General features: G+C 40.1%; 1 protein-coding gene across 2 annotated transcripts in view; it reads right to left on the bottom strand.

The window, feature by feature from the left end:
- Nucleotides 1-1205: 1205 nt before the first annotated feature.
- Nucleotides 1206-11821, bottom strand: part of RNF38 (ring finger protein 38) — a 1177976-nt gene continuing 1167360 nt past the window's right edge. For both annotated transcript variants that reach the window (XM_069630459.1, XM_069630460.1), the window contains one exon: nt 1206-4427. In XM_069630459.1, the coding sequence (XP_069486560.1) occupies nt 4365-4427 (63 nt within the window). In that variant the 3' untranslated portion in view covers nt 1206-4364. The remainder of the gene's footprint in view (nt 4428-11821) is intronic.

The following is an 11821-nucleotide window of genomic DNA, read 5'->3' as shown; positions in this document are numbered from 1 at the left end:
TTCAGGGAAGGCACTAGACATACACCAGTGTCAAATGATAGCATCCACTGGCCATTCACGCTTCTATTACTCTCAGGTAACTAGGTTTAGGTATATATAATTACACACCTGCTGCTACATAAATATGTGCCCCACCACAAAAGAAAGGTTTGAGTATTAAAGTGAAGTCTGTTCAGTGCTATTGTGTCTTTGTTGTTTCTTATGCAGCATGTGATGGTTAGCTGTGGGTGCTCTTAATCGGATGTGCTGGTGGACTTTACCTCATCCAGTCTTCAATGGAATTTTCTCCTGATTTTTGAGCTTCTTGTAGAAATGTTGGGTTCCACCTTGTAGTTTGTGATCCAAGAGGAAGATTTCCAAGTCCTCAGGTTTAGGAAGCAGGATAGTGTGTTTGTATGCTGAACAATGCAGAAAGATCCAGGAAGATGAGACTATATGTATCATTTTTGTCACTTGTGCGTTTAGGTCTTACAAAATAGGTATTACTCCTGTTTCAGTTCATCAGAATGGCCAAAAGCTTACATTCACTTTAAGTAGGGGTAAGCTTCAAGGTAGTATTGGAGCAGCTTAGAGATGGAGCATTTGTTACGGTCTGCCAACCTATTGTAGAGAAGGTGTAATCTCAGGAGTAATGGTCTTGAGAAGTTTATTATTATAGGGTTTCTTTGGTTATGAATGTAAGCATGTGAGAGAGTGGGGTGCGTATGTGTGCGTAAATGACAGAGAGAAAAACTTGTGAAAGGAAATACTTTTGCAATTAACTGCTGAGTCGAATTTACACACTATAGCAAGTACTATTTTCTCTAGGTGCTAGATTGCAGAAACAGTATTCTATAGTGGAGAAACACACAGGGAGCACATGGAATTTCTGGATTCTCACATTTTGAGCTGCATTCATATTGTAATTGTAATTGGTCATTTATAAGACTCTTAATACCCAGAGGTTTCTAAGCGGGAACCTGGGGATCGAACCTGTGTTGCTACGCGTCGTCTTGCTTCCAAGGCGTGCTCATTTCCCCTGAGCTATTCTCCCGAGACATAGTCAAATATTGTTTTGTCTTACAACTAGAAGATCCCAAAAGTTTTAACTTTAAAGGAGCTGGATGATAAAAAAAAACACATCTGCACATAGCATTTTCAAAAGACAAACTGTAAAATAGGTAAAGTCACACATGCTCATAACAATCAAATGAAAGACTACATAGTAAGTGTTTATTATACATTTATTACTCAACAACCCTAAACTCCAAAATTGGGCACAGGGATTAAAAATAAAAAAAATCATCCCACTACGTAGTAAATAAAGCATTACTAGTAACTTTCATAAAAATGTACAAATTTTGTTAAAAATGCATCAAGCCTTCAAATGATTTGGTTACAGGTATTTATATGTACATTTTAAACTACATGTTAATGGTACAGTTGAGTGTACGATTTAAAGCAAACACTTAAGTAAACAGGATTTCAACAAAACCCCAAAGCTTCAACACATAAATAGCAAAATGAGGTAACTGAAGATGCAAAAAAGAATAGTGTCGGTGGGGGTGGAGGGGGCGGCTGTCAATTTTCTTCTATGCAGGCCCCAAAGGAGTCCGCTGCAGTGGCATCATGGTGAAAAACAAACATTTTGACTAGTCCTAGATATAAAGGTCATCAAAGAGAACAGATCTCTTAGGAAATTCAACATGGAAGGGCGTTATATTGGAACAAAATCTATTTGCATGAATGCGTGGGATTTCTCGCCTTTAAAAACAAACTAGACCATGAAATTCCAGATACTTGAAAGGTAATTTTAAGCCATCAGCAAGATTAACGGTGGAAGGGAAATAACGTTTCTCGCAGAGAGGATTGGGTGATTCAAAGTACACATGTATAGGATCCCGACGCAGGTCATGCATTAACTGTGACTTAACAATTAAGCACCAAAATGCACACTTCACTTGGCAGTAAAATGTAGCTGCAGAGTGAATAGACCCTCATAAATTCGACAGAAAGTGATGGGTGTAGCCAAATGGCGCTGAATCCAAACACAATTGTGCTTTTGTATGCACAATAACCACAGGATACATTTTTCAAGATTCTCTGCGCTAACAAATGAATATTCTCACAGAGACCAGTCGAGTGTGCAACAATTCAGTGTAGTACGGACTCATTTGAATTTCAAATTTTTCCAAAAGCATGAATTTCTTTTCATAGTATTGGAGACTAGGCTAGGCAGGTGCAATATGTGTAGTAACAGTTCTGGGGTAAAAGAAAATCATGTTTAAGAGGCTTATAATTAATGGTTTAACTCTAACAATTTCCCACCTTGCACACTTGAACAATAACATGAGTACTGAGCAGTGTTATCTGTACAGGTACAAACCTTTGTGATGCTCAAACATGATTTCATACATGAAAATCTATAAATTACAACATGCGTGATTGAACTTGGCCTTTCCCATTTCAAAGAAACAGAAGAAAGGGTCGTCCTTCCTTTTATACCACCAAATAAGTTGAGCCTCTAAGTAAACCCTCACTTACAAGGATAGGCCAGCAAGCTGAATGCTTTTTGCTTGCGTAACCAGAGGCAAAAGTGCCTTGGTCAATTGTGCTTTTGCTTTCCATTCCCACTGAACCACAAGCAGTGATTCATCTCATCAGCCTTCCGTAGCAAGCAGCATGGGTCAACAGAATAATGCTACTGTGTACCAGAATTGCAAAAGCATAGCAGCATACACACAACACAAGAGGGTATGGTGCAATGACTTTAAAGCTGAGACGGGCAGCAAGTTGCAGCAATATTGGAAATTTCACCGCTTGTGCTATTGCAACCACATCAATGACACGGACACCACGAGATGCAGTGAAGTGTACCAAACCAACGAGAATCCTATTATTTAAATCAAAACCCTTAACAGATCACTTAACAACAAATGCATACAAAATGTAACCAGTGTAAACATCACACTTGAGACCAATATCTCAACAGCAACCAACATCACTCCTGCAGGCTGATTGAACAAGGATAGGTTGCACTATTAATGCTTCTCCTTGGAATTGAGTGGGTGGCGTCTGTAGTATTCCTTAGAGGGGATTTTCTCTATGGAGTATTATTGACTATCAAGTTCGAGGCATATTGCAGAATTCGGTTAAATAAATTCTTTGTAGACATTTTAAACAATAAGTGGTCCCACCCAAAAGGTATAATTTTGCTAAATGAGATTGGTTGCCTTCAATCAATTCACAACCACCCAGAAGCACAAAGTTCTGCTGTATACAATGATTAAAGAATAATGATTGAACAGGCACAGTAACTAACCGGCAAGAAAAGGAATAGAGACAGAGAACAGAAAACGCCCCACTCAAACACACTATATCAGACAAAGGACTATCGTGAACAACCTAAGAAAAGACCAATAGATAAAATGCAATACAAGTTGACAAGCATGTTTCATAAAAGATATCAGGCAGCATCAGGATTTAAATACTGGACAATATGTTAAAACTACCTAACTGGCATATGGGGACAATTAAGTATGCCTTTTCTTTTCATCTTTAATGTTAGTAAGGCATGGTCAAGGCAGAGATTTTATACGTATTTTTTTCCTGCAACTCCAGGGAAAAAAGGCCGTGTGGCAAACAGAAAACAAATCACCAAAGGGGCAATAATAAAACTGGAACAGAGTCCTATGTATACAAAGAAATATTCTGGAAAAAACATGAAATACCAGTTTCTGCTACAACCTTGCCATTCAGTGTGCAACCACTAACTCAAAGGAGGGAACCAGTGTACAGTACTAGCACTGCTTAAATAGAACACAAGATTACATATTGCAGCATAATTAAAATGAATACTATGCACACATTCTCAGTACATGCTGGTATATAAGTTTTCTATCTCACACACATGCTGAACGCTAGCACACAGTCACGTTTCCACCAACACACATACATCTCTTACTCCCTGCACTCACAGTATACGAAGGCTCTATTATAGAAGGTAGATTGCTATATCATTTCGAGCTACCATTTTGTTTTGTTTTTAAATATAAAAAGCACATGCTAAGATCACTTCCACTGTAATCTTGCTGCGACACTCGGAATGATCACACAAAAACCAGGGAATGTTAGTGCACACACAAAACTAAGCTAAATAAAAATAATTTCTTTGGAGTTCCAATCACACGGTTAGTGTAACAATCTCATAATTGTGAATACTAATTAAAAGCTTTATATTTGATTAAAGTCACACAGTGCAAAGAAAGGTCAATTGACCATATTGTGTAAGAGGAGACTGGGTGCCACGCAGGAAAGTTCAATGGATAGTTCATATATACATGTGACTAGAACACCAAAACTAGAATTGTGCTGTCTTCGGTTGGTCATTCGGAATCACGGTGCACTTCAGAGGCATCGGCTCGGCAAATTGGGCAGGTGCGATTTGCCTGAAAAACAAGAAAGCAACATTTCACGAAAGGGAAACTCAAGTCAATGTACGTAAATATACATTATTACAATATCCAACTAGAAATACCAAAGTGTAGCCAGAATGAAACATTCTTGGTCTAGGAAATGAAGCATTGGGAGTGTAGAAACGTAAATGATGAAAATTATAGGACAGAGCGTTAAGAAGGTCGTTTTGCAATGATCTGCTTTCACTCAAAGGTGAAAAAAACACATCGCCCCAAAGAAGACCCTACATTTAAAAGGCCTACAAAACTATATTTTTTGGGGAGCTCTTCATGTGGTAACATGGCTGCATAGAAACTGCCGTCTGAAAACTCCTGGTGCACTCTCGCAACTAAAGTACTCTTAGCATGTTTGCTTCCATCCATGGTTATTATTTATGTGGCCCTCCATTTTTTGGACTACAACTTTGATGGCTCTTCACTACGGACCATGCTGAGTGGGGTTCATGAAAGTTTAAGTCAAAAACACCTGGTGGGCCACATAATGAGTAACCATGCACCATAAATTAAGCTGAGTTACATCTTGCCATAAACCGCACAGTAAACTGAAGGACTCTTAAGAACGTCTTGTTTGAGGAAGTGTCACAAGGTTTCAAAGAGTTTTTTAGCCATGCATTTTTATGCAAAGGTGGGAAACCCGACCTGAGACAAGAATATGTGTTAAGCATATATGTTCACAAAGCACCTTCTATTTACTCTAGATTTGATCTAGAGTATTGAGATGAGGGTCCCGAGCATGCTTTTCATGGCCTGCTGTGATTAGAGACCCAGGCCACACCTCACTGATGATGTCCAATGAGGCTCAAGCAATCCAGATTGGATTGTGGTCACGTGCTCAAGGGATGTGACCTAGCAGTTTGGCTGGACTGTCCTGAGGTGGGATGGTGCCGAATTTGCATGCAGCCTTCCGCCCCAACTGTAATGGCATGGAAGGCTGATTAACAATGACAGTTGGGAGGGCTGACCATAGAAATGCCAGCGGTTTAGATTTATTCAAAATCTTCAAGTGCTGATAGAGACACATAAAACATGTGTCTCTATAAAATGTACTGCAGCTGTTCACCAAGCAGCTCAATACCAGAGATACTACTTTTCCATCTCTTGATTAGCATTGTAGGGAACAAACCGATAAAGCACTTTTCATCTTGCGATACAATATGTTTCTGCACAGCACATTGAGTTGTGACCGCTACGTTTGTTTCACAGGGCATCATGCTCACTATCCTTTTCTCCCTTTTTTAGCCACACAGCGGTGTGCCACATGTGTCTCGATGGAAGTCGGACAAAAGCAATTATGGAGATAAAAATGTAGTTCTTGTCATCTTAGTTGTCCATCATCAGCATCTTCATTAAACTACTGAACACTTAATAGCTCTGCCTAGAGGCGGGATGCCGGACCACTATTCTTTAAAAGGGCATTTTGAGAAATGTTTTACAGCAAAACTAAAAATGAAATTCCATATTTAGCTTTTAATATTTTACATTATTTCTCCACAAGGGAACATGATGCTACTTGTATAACAGAGCTGCGTGTATCTCGACAGGAAAACAATGAAACAAGTAAACAGATAGGCAAATAACTTTAAATAGACAAAATGATAGGGGACATGGGCTACTTTCATTATTATAGTCATTGCAGTATGCAATTCCTGTATAAAGCCTATTAATTAAGTTTATTACAGGCTAGATGTGACATCAGTACTAACCTGTAATAGGAAAATGACATTACTACTGATCTGTAATCCGTTATCATGCTTCAGTTGTGATGTCACAATACCTACTGCTTGAGCCAGCACAGAGCAGAATTCCAGCTGCCACTGCACCACATAATTAGTGACGCCACAAGCGTTACAAATTTCTGTCTTGTAAAATCGCTTTCTATGACACTTTACAGCCATTAAAGGAAAAGGGCATGTTTATGAGAATATGTTAATTTTGTGCAGCGCTGCAGTTACTAACGCCATCTGAGACAAATAAAGCAGCTCTCATCAATGCCTCCAAGATTTACAAAAATGAAATAAGGAGAGCAAAAAAAAAAAATTTTAACAACAGAATACTACAGGCTAAATCCGGAACCAAAGAGCTATTCATTATCCTAAAGGAACTGGAAAACCCTATCCCTTTTCCTGACAACTGCGACAAAAATGAAACGTGGTGCTCTAACATCCAAAAAGCTCTAAACGACAAAATCACCACACTCCAAACCAAAATTGAGAATAAGAAACAAAATATTCCTCCTTCAACCTATCAAAATGGTAAACCACCTACCTCTACCAAACCAGAACATGAATTCAACTTCAACAAAGTAACCATTCCAGAGATTGAAAAAATAATACTTCACTCAAACCAACCAACTGTCGAGGTGACATATGCCCAGCACAACTGATAAAAGACGCGGCCAGAGACCTATCCCAATTTATTTCCAAACTTATCAATGCCTCTTTTGCATCAGGCACAATACCAGACAACCTTAAAGAATCATGGGTCCTCCCCCTTCTTAAAGAGCAAACCCTGGACCCCTCCATACCGATCAACTACAGACCAATCACTACGGTACCATTCCTGCTAAAAAATATTAGACAGAGTGGCTTACCTACAGATCCAAAAATATCTAGAGCTGCATCAACTATTAGGTACCAGACAATCAGGCTTCAGGCCTCAACATGGTACCGAAACTGCACTTATCGATCTCAAAACTCAAGTCGATGAGCTGAGAGATCTTGGAAAAACTGCCCTACTCCTCCTATTGGATCTCTCAGCGGCATTTGACCTGGTGGACCATGATGTGCTCTGCTCCCACCTGGAATCTGCGGCCCACTTCTCCACACGTGCCATTGCACGGATCAAGTCGTTCCTAAGTGGCAGAACCATGAGGGTTTTCTCTACCTCTGCAGCAGCTGAATCAGTACCCATCACATGCAGCGTTCCCCAGGGATCCTGTGTCTCTCCGACCATGTATAACATCTTCACGAAGCCCCTGTTTGATGATCTGGACCTTCTGGGTGTCACCTACACAAACTATGCAGATGACACTCAGATTCTCATCCCACTTTCGGGGGATTACGAACAGGATTTGGCCTTGGTGAACAAGATATACCTCATCATCCAGGCATGGATGGCCCGTCATGGTCTATGCCTGAATAATGACAAAACGGAACTCATCATACTGGGGAACACACAAAATATCAAAAGACTGAACAATGACTATTCATCATTTGTTATAGATGGCAACACCAAAGTAGCAAAAGAGGTAAAAACATTAGGTTTTTACCTCGACTCTTGCCTCTCCCTAACAAAGCAGGTGAGTGCGATGGCCTCTAGCACTGCATACACCTGTAAGCTGATCAGAGCATCTAAACCATACTTGTCCACTACCAGCTGCCTCACCCTATCAAGAGCTCTGGTATTATCCAAATTGGACTATTGCAACGCACTATACATAGGGTCCAATAAACACACACTGCAAAAAATCCAAACCTTGCAGAACAACGCCCTTAGAGCCGCATTAGGAATCCCGAGAGGATATATCAGACATCAGAAGACAATCTAACTGGCTTTCTACAGCGGACAAAATTAAACTTAAAATAGTATCACTAACATTCAAAAGTATCAATGACCTAGCCCCCAAATACCTAACAGAAAGATTCAAAAGACGAACCTCTAATAGACCCACCCGGGAAGCATATACCAACCAGTTAGTTGTACCCCCATTTAAATTGAGCACAGCCAGAGGCAATAGCTTCCCTGTCAAAGCGGCCCAGCTGTGGAACTCCCTCCCATCTTCCTTAAGGTCTGACCAATCCTATCCACACTTCAGACTCAACTGTATTAAATGGCTCAAAGAAAATGACCTATAACTGACCGACACTAGGACTACTTACGCCTGACCCACCTGTTAACCTGCAACTGAACGTACACCGCTCATGCTCCTTTAACTCTCAATGTATACTGTGTATACACCTCTGTGTACAAATACCTGTGTATATAACCTTGTAACATCGTCATCCTTTTGCTGTCAATGCACCATGTAATTACTTGAATCTGTAACTGTAACGGTAACGGTAAGCTTAAAGTATTCTTGAACACGCGCCCGGTTACCTCCGGGTCTGGCGCGCACTACAAATAAAATAAACAAACAAACAAAACAAGAGCAAGAATCTATTGGCAAGTTTTTACTTATTTTAAAGAACAAAACGACACATTGTAAGCTTCCTATTGTTTTTATTTATCCAAACATATACAACATTGATTATATGCATCAGGACACCACCTACTAGATCTTGCATTATGTCTTCTAAGAGGCCAGGTATTAAATGGATGACACTGAGTGGCCATGTACTATAAGGAATAAAATACCATTTAGCGTATGTAAAAAGCATATTGGAAGTAACATCAGAGGCAAGTGACCTTATAAAGGAACTCCTTGTCTTTGACGTCGTTCCTCTATTTGGTCACAGAATTCCCCGGTTGCTTGAGGTATGGGGAGCTTTAGCTCAAGCATTATGTACTCCTTTAAATATTATAATCACTCTGTGTACTGTACTGTTTGCATGTGCTTTATAGTGTTACTCACAAATGTAAATAAACATTTGACTGATAAAGAAAAAGCTAGCATTCATTAAGGCAGCCTGCACTCGTATCCCATCATGCAGTGTAGTCACAGTTGAACTCCAGTTAATTTTTTTGCTCTATGAAGCAACATTCTCTGAACCCACAGGAAGCGTTATAGTTCAGTTGAATCCAGCATTATACGACATACCTCTTTAGCACAATCAGAAATGAGAGTCAGACATGTTTGCCATGTTTTTAGTTAAAGACATATATTGAAAATGAAAGGGGCTGGGAAAAGGCCTCTCTGGGCCCTGCTATTAGAGGAATTTCCCTACATAAACAAAAACTAAGGCTCTTTTCGTGTCAGGATATCAAAAACAAAAAACTGTCCTGTCTCCAAAGTTCTATTCTGACCCTCACAATACAAACGTAACACAAGGTGAAAAAGGGGATTTGTCGTTAACCTTGAGTGGTTTAGAAAAGTGTTCATAAAGAGGAATGAATACATGCATCAAACAACATTTTCTCCAAAGGTAACATTCTTGTTTCCAGAGGGTAGTAGTTTCCTTCCCCTAGATTCTTTTTAACTCCTGTAGGTTTTTACACAGGTTCTTTGGGTCTCTCTTGGCCCAGTACAACACTTGTACACACAACTGTGTGACTTCTTTCTTGTTTAACACAACCCTGTTTAATTGCCTACCCCCCTGCCAGGACTTCTAATCCACACACTTGAGATTGCCTGGTGTACTCTCATGCCAAGACTTCTGATTCACACACTAGTCGTTTTTGCCTGCTCCCAAGGTTGTTTGTATATTGTATTAGATAATGTATCTTCCTGAAATATTATCTTTTTTCTGTTTTATTCGTATATTGCCACTTTGTACAATTACACACAAGAAAACCGTTTATTCCTGACTTAAGGTCCCTTTTTTCAATATTTCCATTTCTTTTCTATATCTCAGCTTTCAATTGTTAGCACTTGGCGTTTTTGCTGATACACCCCGGTTTCCCTGTTGCTTTTGGTAGGTCCATCGTCTTCATCCCAGTATTTTGTGAATTCTGTGACTTTTGGAATTCGGATAAGCAATTTTAAAAGGTTTTGGTGGCATGTCAGGTCTGATTGATTGACAAAATGAAACTGAAAAATGTGATTTCATCACATTGGCAAGGTAGACCAAGGTTGGAGAGGTGGTTGGCAAATTTGCAAAAAGGGTTTTCCTTGCCCTTCATAAGAAAAAGGACTGGATACATGACAATAGACCATGAGGGTTTCAGACATGGCAATGTTATTTTCAAGGGGAATGGGGGCTACGATGCCTCAGTCGATGGAGTCACGACATCTCTCCTGAGGCGGTCTCCTCTCATGCGATCCTCCCTCATATAGCCTCCCCCCCCAGGGTCAGGATCAGGTAGCGGCAGCAGTCCCCATGCCATATAGAAGAAGGTTACTGCTGGGGGAATCAGTGATGGCTCCACCGGATTCCTCACAATACAAAATCATTTAACACTTCGGTATAAAAGCACATGAAACTTAAAGCTAAATTCACAATTAGAACAAATACATAAAACACCCAATAATTGCTTAAAAGCAAAGCACATTTAAAATCAACATTAGAATTCAAGATGAATTGTGGTTGATGATGCGGGTCCAGCCATGCCCGATAAATACACTTGCTTATAAATATACAGGGTTCAGGTCGACTGATCTGCAAAAAGTCAGCGTCTCAGTTACAGCCTTATAAGTTTTGCCAAGTAGAAATTCTATAAATCCTATGAATATCTACAGGACATTAGAGTAATTATATATAGGAAAGCCTCTATGGCATTTTCTGACAAATATGACATTCTTCCATGGTGAGAGGTTTTGGATGACAGACCAAGTACACAGTCATGGTTCCTGGATTTCTTTTCGTCATATGAGCCAGAACCTTTTTTCAAAAAGTACCGGCATCAAGCTGCGAGAAGATCACTAGCCATCTGAAACAGGGTAAACAAGCACTGGCAATGCCAACAGTTTGGGCTTTTGCGTAGGCATGGGAAAGGCACTTGCCAGGCACAGCTGTAGTGGTATTAAATATGCCACTGATGGTAGCAGGTATAGCACGGTGTACCTACCTGGGCATCTAATAGCAGTGCCTAGAAAAAGCTTAATACTTCTACACAAGCCAAAACTGTTGGCTGTGCCAATGCTTATAAATCGCGTGCCTGAAGGCAGCCCTGGTAAGACATTTTTATTAAACCAGTAGTGTATTTACAGCTCCAATTAAGTCATTAACTCTCAGAGGACTGCTCTGAAAAAAAGCTGGCATTCACTTCGAGTTTAAAGCTCGATAAGCCTTGATTAAAGCTAGCTCAAAGAATTCCCTTGAGGTGGTGTATTGGGCGGGGCAGGAATGGCCATAGGGATTAGCATGGTCATGGGCAGCCAATGAGTGGGCACATAACCAAACAACACCTACTGAGTGTGTGTCCCCTCCTCATATGTCATTCCGCCCCATCTGTATTATTAAGTGACACCTAATAGCCCAAACTAAAAATGTATTTATTTGAAATGTACTGCTAACCAAAAAGGTTTTTTATATATGAAAAAAAGTATAACACAATGACTTATAAATAGACAATAAGATACATATTGCAACAACACATGTTAATGTTATAGGATATTTGTACCATGCACTATCACCACTGGAGCTGTCCCCTGGCGGTTTTGAAAAGGTAGATGGCGGGGGAATTGGGAGGGCGAGTTAGTGGGAATAATCTGGAAATGTGCAACAGAGCAGTGATGTGCCGTTGGCAGCCTCAAACTGGTAACTCCGTTG

The sequence above is a fragment of the Ambystoma mexicanum genome, chromosome 6q (assembly GCF_040938575.1).
Source record: "Ambystoma mexicanum isolate Mex_15411 chromosome 6q, UKY_AmexF1_1, whole genome shotgun sequence".
NCBI lineage: Eukaryota > Metazoa > Chordata > Amphibia > Caudata > Ambystomatidae > Ambystoma > Ambystoma mexicanum.
This window is presented reverse-complemented; position numbering and strand designations above follow the sequence as displayed.